The sequence below is a fragment of the Schistocerca piceifrons genome, chromosome 2 (assembly GCF_021461385.2).
Source record: "Schistocerca piceifrons isolate TAMUIC-IGC-003096 chromosome 2, iqSchPice1.1, whole genome shotgun sequence".
Taxonomy (NCBI): Eukaryota; Metazoa; Arthropoda; class Insecta; order Orthoptera; family Acrididae; genus Schistocerca; species Schistocerca piceifrons.
In genome coordinates, this window is record NC_060139.1 from 730,651,808 (window position 1) to 730,670,551 (window position 18,744).

Genomic DNA, 18,744 nt, shown 5'->3' on the forward strand with positions numbered 1-18,744 from the left:
ATCCAGCTCATCTGTGAACGGATCTCCCATACCATCCCTTCCTCTGACCTGTTACTAGTCACTGTTCATGACTCCACTGATCAACCAGTATCACCATGGCCAGGTAAAGCTCAGCCACATCGTTCACCACGGTTTTGACTCTCTCTCATCATGCCCCTATATGAGCGATATCATATCCTACATACATATTACCCAAAGTAGTGTTCCACCACCCAACCAACCTACTAAACATTCTTGCCCATTCCTATCCCAATCCTGTTCTCAAATGGTCAGCTATGGCACAAGATCTGCCCCAGACAAGAGCCACCTCCTACTGCAGTCCAACCACCAGCATTTCCGGTCCAATAAAAGGCAGGGCCACATGTGAAAGCAGATATGTTATGTATGAAGAGGTCAGTGGAATTTAGTGCTAACCCACAGTTTCATAAAAATAAGCCTGATCACACTATCTGTTATGTTTTCGAATGCACCATAGTTGGTAACAACTTATGTACCGCTAAAAAGAGCTGTCTTCTATATAATTTGTTTTGCCATATTGAATTTGTTACTTTCCTTGAATTTAGTGAAACACATAATACATAGCAACTCAAAATTACACTCTTGTGAGGTAGCATCCAGATCATATACTTGCAACCCCCCTCCCCAAGGCAGGCATGCACCCTCTCTCCCTCATCTCTTGTCTCCCTCTTCATCTCCACTTTTCTCATTCCCTCCCTCCAGTCTCCATCTCTCTTTATCTCTTGTGGCTCTCCCACCTGGGCTATTTCGTCTTGTTGTGCAGGCAATGAGACATGCCTTATTGTATCCATGTGTTCCCTCCTTGCCTTGTACATACTTCCCTATATCCTTCCCTTCTATATCTGCCAGGCAACTGCTTTCAGTAATTCAGTAATAAATCTTGCCACAGGAATGTTTGTGTGGGTGTCTGTTGTGTGAGCAAGAGCTCGAAAGCTTGTGTGGATATTGTTTTCCATTTGTGTGAAGTTTGATATGTCACTGAGAAGTAGTGCAGCAAACACACTCCAGTTCTTTCAAGAAGTGGGTGCATGTTTACATTTGTGATTAAGACATTAGACATTGTTGGGCTGGGCTACAGAAGAAATAATTAAGGCTTAGAAAATTGTTTTTGCAGCACTCTGATAGCGTTTAGCATTGCTTTCAGTTATTCAGCCAAGTTGCCAATTCCGTTTTACATGTAATATCTTCTCCAGTTGCTGTGAGCCTTGTTGTTATGTGTACTTATGTACAACCACACTGTTCAGCATTCTCAGCACCACTATTTATAGATTAGCTTGACTCCCAGCACCTGCTATGTCCCTTGAAGCTCGTTTGTTTTCAGAGGGTGCATTGTAAACGTACATTCAGTGTTTTCCAGCTAAGCTGGATGATGCCCGTGGCGAGATCTTAATAAATCTATTGCTGAACCACAAGTCTTGTTTAAATTGAAACCTCAATTGTGGTTTATTAGGTTTCCCATTATCTTAATTTAGATAACTCTTTAATGACATAGTTACAAAAACTTTACACTCTCCAAAAAACGATAACAAAAACACAACGGTGATTGCCCTAAATGGATCTAATTAATGAAATGGACCAACTCCAGTCAGATTTGACCCAATACTACAACCTGCAAAAAGTACTATACCCACAAGTGGAAGTAAATTCTAGTAGTAATGTAATTTATTTGGGGCTGACTTGCAACAATTAGATGTTTACAGTATCTGCAGTCTTTTCTGCAAGCTGGCATTGAAAAATGTTGTGTTCCCAAGTATGGTATGTTTTTAGCTATTGCAGAAAACATGTTGTTGTTGTGGTCTTCAGTCCTGAGACTGGTTTGATGCAGCTCTCCATGCTACTCTATCCTGTACAAGCTTCTTCATCTCCCAGTACCTACTGCAACCTACATCCTTCTGAATTTGCTTAGTGTATTCATCTCTTGGTTTCCCTCTACGATTTTTACCCTCCACACTGCCCTCCAGTACTAAATTGGTGATCCCTTGATGCCTCAGAACATGTCCTACCAACCGATCCCTTCTTCTAGTCAAGATGTGCCACAAACTTCTCTTCTCCCCAATCCTATTCAATACCTCCTCATTAGTTATGTGATCTACCCATCTAATCTTCAGCATTCTTCTGTAGCACCACATTTCAAAAGCTCCTTTTCTCTTCTTGTTCAAACTATTTATCGCCCATGTTTCACTTCCATACATGGCTACACTCCATACAAATACTTTCAGAAACAACTTCCTGACACTTAAATCTATACTCGATGTTAACAAATTTCTCTTCTTCAGAAACGCTTTCCTTGCCATTGCCAGTCTACATTTTATATCCTCTCTACTTCGACCATCATCAGTTATTTTGTTCCCCAAATAGCAAAACTCCTTTACTACTTTAAGTGTCTCATTTCCTATACTAATTCCCTCAACATTACCCAACTTAATTCGACTACATTCCATTATCCTTGTTTTGCTTTTGTTGATGTTCATCTTATATCCTCCTTTCAAGACACTGTCCATTCCATTCAACTGCTCTTCCAAGTCCTTTGCTGTCTCTGACAGAATTACAATGTCATCGGCGAACCTTAAAGTTTTTATTTCTTCTCCATGGATTTTAATACCTACTCCGAATTTTTCTTTTGTTTCCTTTACTGCTTGCTCAATATACAGATTGAATAACATTGGGGAGAGGGGCAACCCTGTCTCACTCCTTTCCCAACCACTGCTTCCCTTTCATGCCCCTCGACTCTTATAACTGCCATCTGGTTTCTGTACAAATTGTAAATAGCATTTCGCTCCCTGTATTTTACCCCTGCCACCTTCAGAATTTGAAAGAGCATATTCCAGTCAACATTGTCAAAAGCTTTCTCCAAGTTTACAAATGCTAGAAATGTAGGTTACCTTTTCTTAATCTAGCTTCTAAGATACGTCATAGGGTCAGTATTGCCTCACGTGTTCCAACATTTCTACGGAATCCAAACTGATCTTCCCCAAAGTCGGCTTCTACCAGTTTTTCCATTCGTCTGTAAAGAACCCGCATTAGTATTTTGCAGCCGTGACTTATTAAATTCATAGTTCGGTACTTTTCACATTTGTCAACACCTGATTTCTTTGGGATTGGAATTATTATATTCTTCTTGAAGTCTGAGGGTATTTTTCCTGTCCCACACATCTCGCTTTCTCAGATGATAGAGTTTTGTCAGGGCTGGCTCTCCCAAGGCCGTCAGTAGTTCTAATGGAATGTTGTCGACTCCGGGGGCTTTGTTTCGACTCAGGTCTTTCAGTGCTTGGTCAAACTCTTCATGCAGTATCATATCTCCCATTTCATCTTCATCTACATCCTCTTCATTTCCATAATTTTGCCCTGCAGTACATTGCTCTTGTATAAACCCTCTATATACTCCTTCCACCTTTCTGCTATCCCTTCTTTGCTTAGAATTGGGCTTCCATTTGAGCTTTTGATATTCATACAAGTGGCTCTCTTTTCTCCAAAGGTCTCTTTAGTTTTCCTGTAGGCTGTATCTATCTTACCCCTAGTGAGATAAGCCTCTACATCCTTACATTTGTCCTCTAGCCATCCCTGCTTAGCCATTTTGCACTTCCTGTCGATCTCATTTTTGAGACGTTTGTATTCCTTTTTGCCTGCTTCATTTACTGCATTTTTTATATTTTCTCCTTTCATCAATCAAATTCAGTATTTCTTCTGTCACCCAAGGATTCCTACTAGCCCTCGTCTTTTTACCTTCTTGATTCTCTGCTGCCTTCACTACTTCATCCCTCAAAGCTACCCATTCTTATTCTAATGTATTTCTTCCCCCCATTCCTGTCAATTGTTCCCTTATGCTCTCCCTGAAACTCTGTACAATCTCTGGTTTAGTCAGTTTATCCAGGTCCCATCTCCTTAAATTCCCACCTTTTTGCAGTTTCTTCAATTTTAATCTACAGGTCATAACCAATAGATTGTGGTCAGAATCCACATCTGCCCCTGGAAATGTCTTACAATTTAAAACCTGGTTCCTAAATCTCTGTCTTACCATTATATAATCTATCTGAAACCTGTCAGTATCTCCAGGCTTCTTCCATGTATACAACCTTCTTTTATGATTCTTGAACCAAGTGTTAGCTATGATTAAGTTGTACTCTGTGCAAAATTCTACCAGGCAGCTTTCTCTTTCATTTCTTACCCCCAATCCATATTCACCTACTACGTTTCCTTCTCTCCCTTTTCCTACTGACGAATTCCAGTCACCCATGACCATTAAATTTTCGTCTCCCTTCACAATCTGAATAATTTCTTTTATTTCTTCAATTTCTTCCTCATCTGCAGAGCTAGTTGGCATATAAAGTTGTACTACTGTAGGAGGCGTGGGCTTCGTATCTATCTTGGCCACAATAATGCGTTCACTATGCTGTTTGTAGTAGCTTACCCGCATTCCTATTTTCCTATTCATTATTAAACCTACTCCTGCATTACCCCTATTTGATTTTGTATTAATAACCCTGTAGTCATCTGACCAGAAGTCTTGTTCCTCCTTCCACCGAACTTCACTAATTCCCACTATATCTAACTTTAACCTATCCATTTCCCTTTTTAAATTTTCTAACCTACCTGCCCGATTAAGGGATCTGACATTCCACGCTCCGATCCGTAGAACGCCAGTTTTCTTTCTCCTGATAACGACATCCTCTTGAGTAGTCCCCGCCCGGAGATCCGAATGGGGGACTATTTTACCTCCGGAATATTTTACCCAAGAGGACGCCATCATCATTTAACCATACAGTAAAGCTGCATGCCCTCGGGAAAAATTACGGCCGTAGTTTCCCCTTGCTTTCAGCCGTTCGCAGTACCAGCACAGCAAGGCCGTTTTGGTTAGTGTTACAAGGCCAGATCAGTCAATCATCCAGACTGTTGCCCTTGCAACTACTGAGAAGGCTGCTGCCCCTCTTCAGAAACCACACGTTTGTCTGGCCTCTCAACAGATACCCCTCCGTTGTGGTTGCACCTACGGTACGGCTATCTGTATCGCTGAGGCACGCAAGCCTCCCCACCAACAGCAAAGTCCATGGTTCATGGGGGGGGGGGGGGGGCAGAAAACATATGCATAGAAATTTTGAATGCACCTACACATTGAAATGTGTGTTTGAAGACATCAGAAACTGATTCCAAATTGGCAACTATAGCAATAAATCATGTTCATTCTGTCAGTCTTAATATAATTAACAAACAATAGAAAATCCAGGATGGAAATTAACAATATTATGAAAAGGAAAGTTGCTACTCACCATATAATGGAGGTGCTGTGTTGCAGATAGGCACAACAAAAAGACTGTCACAAATAAAGCTTTCGGCGAGGGGTGTGTGTGTGTGTGTGTGTGTGTGTGTGTGTGTGTGTGTGTGTGTGTGTGTGTGTGTGTCTTATTGTTGACTGGCCGAAAGCTTTATTGACAGTCTTTTTGTTGTGTCTATCTGTGGCTCAGCATCTCTGCTCTATGGTGAGTAACAACTTTCCTTCTAGTATTTTTGTTAAAACTGTAAAATTTGTTTCAAGCCTTTGATTGCAAGCTTTCTTTCCATTTATTTGAAATCAGATCAAATGTCATTAAGGTACTTAACCAGAAGAAAAATCCTTTGACAGTAGTTGGGGATTCTGATGTGGATTTTCTTATTTGTCACATAGTGAGACGGCACACTTATTAGCACTCATTCAGAAAGTCAAATGCCAGAATGTGGTCAATCAGTAGAATTAAATAAAAAGCTGTTTGTTTTTATGCAATACAAGTTACTCTTTGTTTTCATGATGTTTGTTACATGTATATAATACATGAGTTACTTAATGCTTCCAGATATGTTACAAGATTACAGTTCTTTTTGTACTGTTAGGTCTGAGAAAATTATGATAATAATAATAATAGAAGAAACAATAAAAACATGAAAATTGTAATTCTGCTAAACTTGCAAAGCTAAAATGTTGGATGTAGTGTTGCAGAATCCTAGCCAGACTAAGTAGAAATTTAGAACTATATACATAATAACAGAAGCAACCAATTCAGGTAATGAAATGAAAATGCAACTCTTCCGATTTCCCCAACATATGTTCAATATCTGGCTCTTGAGTCTGCTGCTGGATCACATCTAGTATATTCCACAATATTGCCATTGTTAAGTGGTTGCTGCTTGCTACTGCTGGCAGGTAGCAATTGTCAGCTGTAATTGTGGGATACAAAATGCAATCCAGCAGCAGACTTTAAAGTCATACTGAAAATTGAGAGAAACTGGGACTACTTCCTCCAGGTAAGTGAAAAACACTGTCTCAAGTAGTACCAATGCAGAAATAGCTGACAAGAAAGAAGTTGCTGAAAATTTTTAACGAGTACTTTTTAACTCCTACCCCCATGAACCATGGACCTTGACGGTGGTGGGGAGGCTTGCGTGCCTCAGCGATACAGATGGCCGTACCGTAGGTGTAACCACAATGGAGGGGTATCTGTTGAGAGGCCAAACAAACGTGTGGTTCCTGAAGAGGGGCAGCAGCCTTTTCAGTAGTTGCAGGGGCAATAGTCTGGATGATTGACTGATCTGGCCTTGCAACACTACCCAAAACGGCCTTGCTGTGCTGGTACTGCGAACGGCTGAAAGCAAGGGGACACTACAGCCATAATTTTTCCCGAGGACATACAGCTTTACTGTATGATTTAATGATGATGGTGTTATCAGGAGAAAGAAAACTGGCGTTCTTTGGATTGGAGCATGGAATGTCAGATCCCTTAATCGGCCAGGTAGGTTAGAAAATTTAAAAAGGGAAATGGATAGGTTGAAGTTAGATATAGTGGGAATTAGTGAAGTTTGGTGGCAGGAGGAACAAGACTTTTGGTCAGGCGAATACAGGGTTATTAATACAAAATCAAATAGGGGTAATGCAGAAGTAGGTTTAATAATGAAGTAAAAAATAGGAGTGCGAGTAAGCTACTACCAAAAGCGTAGTGAATGCATTATTGTGGCCAAGATAGACACGAAGCCCATGCCTACTACAGTAGTACAAGTTTATATACCAACTAGCTCTGCAGATGATGAAGAAATTGATGAAATGTATGATGAGATAAAAGAAATTATTCAGGTAGTGAAGGGAGACGAAAATTTAATAGTCATGGGTGACTGGAATTCGAGAGTAGGAAAAGGGAGAGAAGGAAACATAGTGGGTGAATATGGATTGGGGGAGAGAAATGAAAGAGAAAGCCGTCTGGTAGAATTTTGCACAGAGCATAGCTATGATTAAGTTAACACTTGGTTCAAGAATCATAAAAGAAGGTTGTATACATGGAAGAAGCCTGGATATACTAGAAGGTATCAGATAATTATATAATGGTAAGACAGATACTTAGGAACCAGGTTTTGAATTGTAAGACATTTCCAGGGGCAGATGTGGACTCTGACCACAATCTATTGGTTATGAACTGTAGATTAAAACAGAAGAAACTGCAAAAAGGTGGGAATTTCAGGAGATGGAACCTGGATAAACTGACTAAACCAGAGTTTGTACAGAGTTTCAGGGAGAGCATAAGGGAACAATTGACAGGAATGGGGGAAAGAAATACAGTAGCAGAAGAATGGGTAGCTGTGAGGGATGAAGTAGTGAAGGCAGCAGACGATCAAGTAGGTAAAAAGACAAGGGCTAGTAGAAATCCTTGAGTAACAGAAGAAATATTGAATTTAATTGATGAAAGGAGAAAATATAAAAATGCAGTAAATGAAGCAGGCAAAACGGAATACAAACGTCTCAAAAATGAGATTGACAGGAAGTGCAAAATGGCTGAGCAGGGATGGCTAGAGGACAAATGTAAGGTTGTAGAGGCTTATCTCACTAGGGGTAAGATAGATACTGCCTACAGGAAAATTAAAGAGACCTTTGGAGAAAAGAGAGCCACTTGTATGAATGTCAAGAGCTCAAATGGAAACCGAGTTCTAAGCAAAGAAGGGAAAGCAGAAAGGTGGAATGAGTATGTAGAGGGTCTATACAAGGGCGATGTACTTGAGGACAATATTATGGAAATGGAAGAGAATGTAGATGAAGATGAAAGGGAGATACGATACTGCGTGAAGAGTTTGACAGAGCACTGAAAGACCTGAGTCGAAACAAGGCCCCCGGAGTAGACAACATTCCATTGGAACTACTGACGGCCTTGGGACAGCCAGTCCTGACAAAACTCTGCCATCTGGTGAGCAAGATGTATGAGACAGGCGAAATTCCCTCAGACTTCAAGAATAATATAATAATCCCAATCCCAAAGAAAGCAGGTGTTGATAGATGTGAAAATTACTGAACTATCAGTGTAATAAGTCACAGCTGCAAAATACTAACGCGAATTCTTTACAGACGAATGGAAAAACTGGTAGAAGCCGACCTCGGCGAAGATCAATTTGGATTCCGCAGAAATGTTGGAACACGTGAGGCAATACTGACCCTAAGGCTTATCTTCGAAAATAGATTAAGGAAAGGCAAACCTACATTTCTAGCATTTGTAGACTTAGAGAAGGGTTTTGACAATGTCAACTGGAATACTCTCTTTCAAATTATAAAGGTGGCAGGGGTAAAATACAGGGAGCGAAAGGCTATTTACAATTTGTACAGAAACCAGATGGCAGTTATAAGAGTCGAGGGGCATGAAAGGGAAGCAGTGGTTGGGAAGGGAGTGAGACAGGGTTGTAGCCTGTCCCCGATGTTATTCAATCTGTATATTGAGCAAGCTGTAAAGGAAACAAAAGAAAAATTTGGAGTAGGTATTAAAATCCATGGAGAAGAAATAAAAACTTTGAGGTTCGCCGATGACATTGTAAATCTGTCAGAGACAGCAAAGGACTTGGAAGAGCAGTTGAACGGAATGGACAGTGTCTTGAAAGGAGGATATAAGATGAACATCAACAAAAGCAAAATGAGGATAATGGAATGTAGTCGAATTAAGTCGGGTGATGCTGAGGGAATTAGATTAGGAAATGACACACTTAAAGTAATAAGGGAGTTTTGCTATTTGGGGAGCAAAATAACTGATGATGGTCGAACTAGAGAGGATATAAAATGTAGGCTGGCAATGGCAAGGAAAGCGTTTCTGAAGAAGAGAAATTTGTTAACATCGAGTATAGATTTACGTGTCAGAAAGTCATTTCTGAAAGTATTTGTATGGAGTGTAGCCATGTATGGAAGTGAAACATGGACAATAAATAGTTTGGACAAGAAGAGAATAGAAGCTTTTGAAATGTGGTGCTACAGAAGAATGCTGAAGATTAGATGGGTAGATCACATAACTAATGAGGAGGTGTTGAATAGAACTGGGGAGACAAGAAGAAGGGAACGGTTGGTAGGACATGTTCTGAGGCATCAAGGGATCACCAATTTAGTACTGGAGGGTAGCGTGGAGGGTAAAAATCGTAGAGGGAGACGAAGAGATGAATACACTAAACAGATTCAGAAGGATGTAGGTTGCAGTAAGTACTGGGAGATGAAAAAGCTTGCACAGGATAGAGTAGCATGGAGAGCTGCATCAAACCAGTCTCAGGACAACAGCAACAACTTTTTAACTGTCATTGCACAGTTAGGTTGCAGTGGTTTTGCAGATAACACTACAAATGTGCTGGAACTTAATTTCCATGAACCATTCAATCATATAAATGTATCCTTGTAACTGTTGACAAAATACATGTGTTGAAATGTAAAAGCTGTACTGGTGTAGATATTTCCAGAAAGCTGGTGAAGGCCTAATGAAATATGTAAATCTTTGGCCCTTTGCAACATCCTCCTGCAAAAAGATGATGTTCAGGAAAGAATGCTGTTAGTCTTCTTTACAAAACTGAGGATGTTGCCAGTGTGTCAAACTATCACCCAGTCATGCTTTAAATAACATCATGTCGTAATTGTTGAAAAAGTTAAGAAACCTAAAAATTATCCACTAAGACAGTTTCGTTTTGGCAAACAGAATTTTGTAAATCAAACGATCTTCTCATTCATAATTGATGTGTTAGAATCTCTAAACAGTGTAAACACTAAGAAATTGCCAGTTGGTGTCTTGCATGAGCTCTAAAATTCCGTTTTATTGTATAGATCACGAAATATTTCTAAGTAAGGTCTGACAGAGACCCTGTAGATAATTGGTTAGCGTCATCCCTTGAAGGCAAAAGTTAGTAATGTCTCAAATGGCACATCCGAAGATGTGGTGTCCTCTGAGTGGGGCATAATACAGCATTGGGCCTATCATGGTTCTGCACTTTCACCCTTGCTGTTCCTAAAACCTGTAATGATCTTTAAAAAATGGATTAAAACAGTCTGACCACAGTAAAATATTTATTTACAACTTGGCTACCAGAACGTGACCATCTTCAGAGCATTTATACCATGATGGTAGACGGTGGCAGTGAATGATGAGCTGCTACGATTTCACAAACGTCTACTATCCACCTACCATCATGGTATAAATGGTCTGAAGATGGTCACATTCTGACTGAAATAGATAACCATTATTTTGTTATGATAAAGACTGTTTTTAATCAGTTTTAGTGAGAGCACTATATTTCTCTCCAAGAAATGCTTTCAAAAATTACTGCGAATTATCTGCCTCTGCCCATTAGCAAAAAATGTAATTTCACAATGTTTGCTGGCAATGCAGTCATTGCAATAGATAATACATCTATTATGAAATAAAAATCTGATGCAAATGGCTAACTTGAGTAAGTTGTGGCTTGGTTGCAGTCATCTCACTTATGGCTAATCTAAGAAATATAGGTGTCATTCACTTCCATGCAAACCACAAGAAGGCAGAAACGGTAATTATTATCCATTACGAACATATAATAATGCAAGTGTATTCCTTACAAATGTTGAGTGTTCATGTAGATAGGTGTATCATTTGCTTTAAGAATGATCTCCCATTTTGGTGTTTGCAGTACCTGAAAGTCTGCATATTTCAGTTATTTTCATTCAGTAATTCATACCAACATGAAAAATGTCTTCACTGCACAGAAAAGAAAATTAGAATCTAGAGTCTTAATCTGTATCTCCTCCTCAACCTCGTGCCATAATCTTTTCAAACAACTTGTTATACATTATGACCATTCTTATACTCCCTGATCATAAATATTCACATCACTATCTAATAACACCAAATGCATAAATACTCTCGTCATTTAAAATTTAAAAAGTACTTCCTTTACTTCTAATTTTACTCAATGTAAGAATTCATCTGCAGTAATAAATGAAAGCTATGTGGTGCTCTGATGCACATGTGCACTTAAAGGGAAAAGTACTTCTTTACAATGCTAATGTCCTAAATGGAAATTACGGTTAGTTCTTTCCTTATTTTATGTAATCATTAAACTCTATTTATGTCACTTTTTACTACAAAATGTATTTTACTCTAACTTAGTAAGGGAAAATGTTTACTTTTGCTGCTTAAAACTATCTTTTTTAGTGTGTCTAAACTGAGGCTACTGAAGTGTGAATCAAATGTGTTGGCATCACATTAAATTTTGGTTTCTTTCTTGCTTACAGGATTCTTTGTTGCTACACAGTTTTTCTTCACGCTGAGTTTTACATTGTTGCTTATTGCAAGTTTCCTAGTGGCCCTTTATACTTGTTGCAGCAAAGATCATGACAGATTTGTGCTGCTGTTGTTTGTGATTGGTTCTGACATGATTCTTGCAGGTAAGTGATTCTTACTATTTGTTATCAGTGTTCATGTATTGCTAATGACTGCATTCTTACAGTCCTAAACTATAATTTTAGTATTGGAAATTATGGTATAGTAAATAGTTTAGCTGGAACCATGATTACTTTTTAAATTTTTTCCCTCCTTGTAATCAAACTGCCAGTCACTCTCTCTGCATTGATTTAAGTCATAGTCTGCAAAGAAAATTTGTATTTAAACAGGCCCCAGGCAGTGATTTAAAATTTTTGTTGCCTCAGATAGTAATTTACAGGATGATTTTCTGAAGTTTTATGCTGACATGCATGCTTTTGTTTTCCTAATATTTTACTGGTGGCAGTGGTGGACACTATAGTCTTTACTTTCATCTAACAGACGTACCATTGCCATAGATAAGTGCACTGTTAGTCTATCTTGCACAGCAAAAATCAGCATAAAGGAAGCACCCATTCACCATCTATATTGAATGATTTTTCCTTCTCATTGAGGTTATTGATGCTTTCAGTAGCCTTTTTAAGTACAGAACTACAGTAAATGGCAGCTTTAACCAGCACTCAAGCTCTGTTGTTTAAACTGATGGTATGACAACCATTGTTTTAATGCATATGTTGCCGTTGTCTGAGATTTTCTTTTTTTTTTTGAGGGGGGGGGGCAACATATCTGAATTCAAATGTGGCGCTGTCATGATCGAGGATGACGCTTGAACCCTATGCCCATCCACAATGGTAACGACACTGCTAGCCACACGGAAAATGATTTAAATCCAAATAGAGGTGTTTTGCAGGATATGCTTCCTGCAACCACTCTAGAAGAAAAACAAAGACAGAGGATGAGATGGTCAGATGAAGTTAACAGACATCTCATATCCAGTTATTACCAAGCAACAAACTTAGGAACCAACACAACTTGATACAGATAACAAGTATACACAGCATTTATTACCTGATAACCAGAATTAAAATTTTTAACAGAACAACGACTAGCTGATCAGATCCGTGCAATAATCAAAAGTAACAGGATACCCCAGTCAGAATTAGAAAACATCAAACAACAAGTACAACAAATACTGGAACAAAATAATGTGCAATCAGATGAAGAAGAAAATACAGTAATGGACTCAAACATCCCAAAGCAAACAAAAAAAGAACAACACGCATCAATTAAACAATCAGAGGAAAACGAAATCTTAAGACAACCACCAGAACAAGCAGAAATAGTACACGAAGTGACACACTTGTTAGATATAGAAGAAAAATTTCAGCTGACATATATATAATACAAAGACACAAATACAGACATTGGATCATTCTTGGATAGACCACCAAATAACCCACAAGTCGAAACAACAATAACAACTATCAACACAATCATACACAACAAAATAAATGAAAATACAACTACGGAAGAGTTACAACTACTGGTTTATATAGGAGCACTCACCACACTAAATATACGCACTAGGCAGAGATCAGACCCAACCAACACACAGAAGAAACCCACAAAACCAGCATGGCAACACAGGCTACAGATCAGAATGAAAAACTGAGAAAAGACATTGGACAGCTAACACAATTTATAAGAAATGAAGTATCAGACAAAAAACGAAAAAGGTTAGGTAAAATCTCACAACAAGAAGCGATAGAGCAATTAGATGAAAAGAAGCAGAAATTACAAGCATTGGCCAAACGACTTAGAAGATATGAAAAAAGTTAAAATAGAAGGAAACAAAACCAAACATTCAACACAAACCAAAAGAAATTTTACCAGACAATAACACACACATTAAAATAGACACTCCACCAAACATAACAGACATGGAACACTTTTGGAGCAACAAATGGTCAAACCCGGTACAACATAATAGACATGCACGATGGATACAAGCAGAAACAGACACATACAAGATGAGACCACAAATGCCTGAAGTGATAATTTTGCAACATGAAGTCACCTGAGCAATCAATTCTACGCACAATTGGAGAGCCCCTGGAAAAGATAAAATAGCAAATTTCTGGCTAAAGAAGTTCACCTCAACACATTGACATGTAACTAAATTATTTAACAGTTACATTGCAGACCCATACACAGTCCCTGATACACTTACACAAGGAATAACTTATCTGAAACCTAAAGATCAAGCAGACACAGCAAACCCAGCAAAATATCGCCCCATAACATGCCTACCAACAATATGTTGTTGTTGTTGTTGTGGTCTTCAGTCCTGAGACTGGTTTGATGCAGCTCTCCATGCTACTCTATCCTGTGCAAGCTTTTTCATCTCCCAGTACCTACTGCAACCCACATCCTTCTGAATTATTCATCTCTTGGTCTCCCTCTACGATTTTTACCCTCCACGCTGCCCTCCAATACTAAATTGGTGATCCCTTGATGCCTCAGAACATGTCCTACCAACCGATCCCTTCTTCTGGTCAAGTTGTGCCACAAACTTCTCCTCTCCCCAATCCTATTCAATACTTCCTCATTAGTTATGTGATCTACCCATCTAATCTTCAGCATTCTTCTGTAGCACCACATTTCGAAAGCTTCTATTCTCTTCTTGTCCAAACTATTTATCGTCCATGTTTCACTTCCATACATGGCTACACTCCATACGAATACTTTCAGAAATGACTTCCTGACACTTAAATCAATACTGGATGTTAACAAATTTCTCTTCTTCAGAAACGCTTTCCTTGCCATTGCCAGCCTACATTTTATATCCTCTCTACTTCGACCATCATCAGTTATTTTGCTCCCCAAATAGCAAAACTCCTTTACTACTTTAAGTGCCTCATTTCCTAATCTAATTCCCTCAGCATCACCCGACTTAATTAGACTACATTCCATTATCCTTGTTTTGCTTTTGTTGATGTTCATCTTATATCCTCCTTTCAAGACACTGTCCATTCCATTCAACTGCTCTTCCAAGTCCTTTGCTGTCTCTGACAGAATTACAATGTCATCGGCGAACCTCAATGTTTTTATTTCTTCTCCATGAATTTTAATACCTACTCCGAATTTTTCTTTTGTTTCCTTTACTGCTTGCTCAATATACAGATTGAACAACATCGGGGAGAGGCTACAACCCTGTCTTACTCCCTTCCCAACCACTGCTTCCCTTTCATGTCCCTCGACTCTTATAACTGCCATCTGGTTTCTGTACAAATTGTAAATAGCCTTTCGCTCCCTGTATTTTACTCCTGCCACCTTTAGAATTTGAAAGAGGGTATTCCAGTCAACATTGTCAAAAGCTTTCTCTAAGTCTACAAATGCTAGAAACATAGGTTTGCCTTTCCTTAGTCTTTCTTCTAAGATAAGTCGTAAGGTCAGTATTGCCTCACGTGTTCCAGTGTTTCTACGGAATCCAAACTGATCTTCCCCGAGGTTGGCTTCTACTAGTTTTTCCATTCGTCTGTAAAGAATTCGTGTTAGTATTTTGCAGCTGTGACTTATTAAGCTGATAGTTCGGTAATTTTCACATCTGTCAACACCTGCTTTCTTTGGGATTGGAATTTCTATGTTCTTCTTGAAGTCTGAGGGTATTTCGCCTGTCTCATACATCTTCCTCACCAGATGGTAGAGTTTTGTCAGGACTGGCTCTCCCACGGCCATCAGTAGTTCCAATGGAATATTGTCTACTCCGGGGGCCTTGTTTCGACTCAGGTCTTTCAGTGCTCTGTCAAACTCTTCACGCAGTATCATATCTCCCATTTCATCTTCATCTACATCCTCTTCCATTTCCATAATATTGTCCTCAAGTACATCGCCCTTGTATAGACCCTCTATATACTCCTTCCACCTTTCTGCTTTCCCTTCTTTGCTTAGAACTGGGTTTCCATCTGAGCTCTTGATATTCATACAAGTCGTTCTCTTATCTCCAAAGGTCTCTTTAATTTTCCTGTAGGCGGTATCTATCTTACCCCTAGTGAGATAGGCCTCTACATCCTTACATTTGTCCTCTAGCCATCCCTGCTTAGCCATTTTGCACTTCCTGTCGATCTCATTTTTGAGACGTTTGTATTCCTTTTTGCCTGTTTCACATACTGCATTTTTATATTTTCTCCTTTCATCAATTAAATTCAATATTTCTTCTGTTACCCAAGGATTTCTACTAGCCCTCGTCTTTTTACCTACTTGATCCTCTGCTGCCTTCACTACTTCATCCCTCAAAGCTACCCATTCTTCTTCTACTGTATTTATTTCCCCCATTCCTGTCAATTGCTCCCTTATGCTCTCCCTGACTCTCTGTACAACCTCTGGTTCTTTTAGTTTATCCAGGTCCCATCTCCTTAAATTCCCACCTTTTTGCAGTTTCTTCAGTTTTAATCTACAGGTCATAACCAATAGATTGTGGTCAGAGTCCACATCTGCCCCTGGAAATGTCTTACAATTTAAAACCTGGTTCCTAAATCTCTGTCTTACCATTATATAATCTATCTGATACCTTTTAGTATCTCCAGGGTTCTTCCATGTATACAACCTTCTTTCATGGTTCTTAAACCAAGTGTTAGTTATGATTATGTTGTGCTCTGTGCAAAATTCGACCAGGCGGCTTCCTCTTTCATTTCTGTCCCCCAATCCATATTCACCTACTATGTTTCCTTCTCTCCCTTTTCCTACACTTGAATTCCAGTCACCCATGACTATTAAATTTTCGTCTCCCTTCACAATCTGAATAATTTCTTTTATTTCATCATACATTTCTTCAATTTCTTCGTCATCTGCAGAGCTAGTTGGCATATAAACTTGTACTACTGTAGTAGGTGTGGGCTTCGTATCTATCTTGGCCACAATAATGCGTTCACTATGCTGTTTGTAGTAGCTTACCCGCATTCCTATTCATTATTAAACCTACTCCTGCATTACCCCTATTTGATTTTGTGTTTATAACCCTGTAGTCACCTGACCAGAAGTCTTGTTCCTCCTGCCACCGAACTTCACTAATTCCCACTATATCTAACTTCAACCTATCCATTTCCCTTTTTAAATTTTCTAACCTACCTGCCCGATTAAGGGATCTGACATTCCACGCTCCGATCCGTAGAACGCCAGTTTTCTTTCTCCTGATAACGACATCCTCTTGAGTAGTCCCCGCCCGGAGATCCGAATGGGGGACTATTTTACCTCCGGAATATTTTACCCAAGAGGACGTCATCATCATGTAATCATACTGTAAAGCTGCATGCCCTCGGGAAAAATTACGGCTGTAGTTTCCCCTTGCTTTCAGCCGTTCGCAGTACCGGCACGGCAAGGCCGTTTTGGTTATTGTTACAAGGCCATATCAGTCAATCATCCAGACTGTTGCCCTTGCAACTACTGAAAAGGCTGCTGCCCCTCTTCAGGAACCACACGTTTGTCTGGCCTCTCAACAGATACCCCTCTGTTGTGGTTGCACCTATGGTACGGCTACCTGTATCGCTGAGGCACGCAAGCCTCCCCACCAACGGCAAGGTCCATGGTTCATGGGGGGAGGACCAACAATATACAAAATATTAACTTCAGTTATTACACAGAAATTAATGACACACACAACACAGAACAAAATTATAAATGAAGAACAAAAAGGCTGTTGCAAAGGAGCACTAGATGTAAAGAGCAACTGATAAAAGATGCAGAGGTGACATATCAAGCTAAAACCAAACAAAGGTTTCTACACTACGCATACATTGATTACCAAAAAGCTTTTGATAGTGTACCCCACTCATGGTTACTACAAATATTGGAAATATACAAAGTAGATCATAAATTGATACAGTTCGTAAACATAGTAATGAAAAATTGGAAAAACCACACTTAATATCCAAACAAATTCAAATAATATCACATCACAGCCAATACAGATTAAGTGTGGAATATACCAAGGAGACTCGCCCTGGTTCTGCCTTGCTCTGAATCCACTATCCAACATGCTAAATAATTCACATTATTGAAATAATATTACTGGTACATACCAACACAAAATCACACATTTGCTATACATGGATGATCTAAAATTTCTGGCAACAACAACAAATCAACAACTCAACCAATTACTAAAGATAACAGAAGTATTCAGCAATGATATAAATATGGCTTTTGGAACAGAAAAATGTAAGAAAAATAGCATAGTCAAGGGAAAACACACTAAACAAGAAGATTACATATTGGATAACCACAGCGACTGCATAGAAGCGATGGAAAAAACAGATGCCTATAAGTATCTAGGATACAGACAAAAAGTAGGAATAGATAATACAAATATTAAAGAAGAACTAAAAGAAAAATATAGACAAAGACTAACAAAAATACTGGAAACAGAATTAACAGCAAGAAACAAGAAAAAAACTATAAATACTTATGCTGTACCAATATTGACCTACTCATTTGGAGTAGTGAAATGGAGTAACACAGACCTAGAAGCACTCAATACACTTACACAATCACAATGCCACAAATATAGAATACATCACATACATTCAGCAACAGAAAGATTCACATTAAGCAGAAAGGAATGAGGAAGGGGATTCATTGACATAAAAAACCTACACTAAGGACAGGTAGACAATTTAAGAAAATTCTTTCTAGAACGAGCAGAAACTAGCAAAATACACAAAGCAATCACTCATATAAATATATCGGCTACACCACTGCAATTTCATAACCACTTCTACAACCCTTTAGATCACATAACATCAACAGATAGAAGAAAGTAAATTGGAGAAAGAAAACACTACATGGCAAGCACCCGTATCATCTAACACAGCCACACATTGATCAAGACGCATCCAACACATGGCTAAGAAAAGGCAATATATACAGTGAGACAGAAGGATTCATGATTGCAATACAGGATCAAACAATAAACACCAGATATTACAGCAAGCATATTATTAAAGATCCCAATGCCACAACAGATAAATGCAGACTTTGCAAACAACAAATAAAAACAGTAGACCACATCACAATCGGATGTACAATACTTGCAAATACAGAATACACCAGAAGACATGACAATGTAGCAAAAATAATACATCAACAACTTGCCATACAACATAAACTAATAAAACAACATGTTCCC

At 38.9% G+C, this 18,744-nt stretch overlaps 2 protein-coding genes across 2 annotated transcripts in view; one reads left to right on the top strand and one right to left on the bottom strand.

Moving 5' to 3' along the window:
• LOC124775803 (uncharacterized sugar kinase YeiI-like) overlaps positions 1-18,744 on the bottom strand; it is a 281,535-nt gene that overhangs the window by 77,554 nt on the left and 185,237 nt on the right. The window lies entirely within an intron of this gene.
• LOC124774355 overlaps positions 1-18,744 on the top strand; it is a 33,316-nt gene that overhangs the window by 10,221 nt on the left and 4,351 nt on the right. Inside the window, exon 3 of the mRNA XM_047249473.1 lies at positions 11,534-11,686. Coding sequence (XP_047105429.1) covers positions 11,534-11,686 — 153 coding nt within the window. The remainder of the gene's footprint in view (positions 1-11,533; positions 11,687-18,744) is intronic.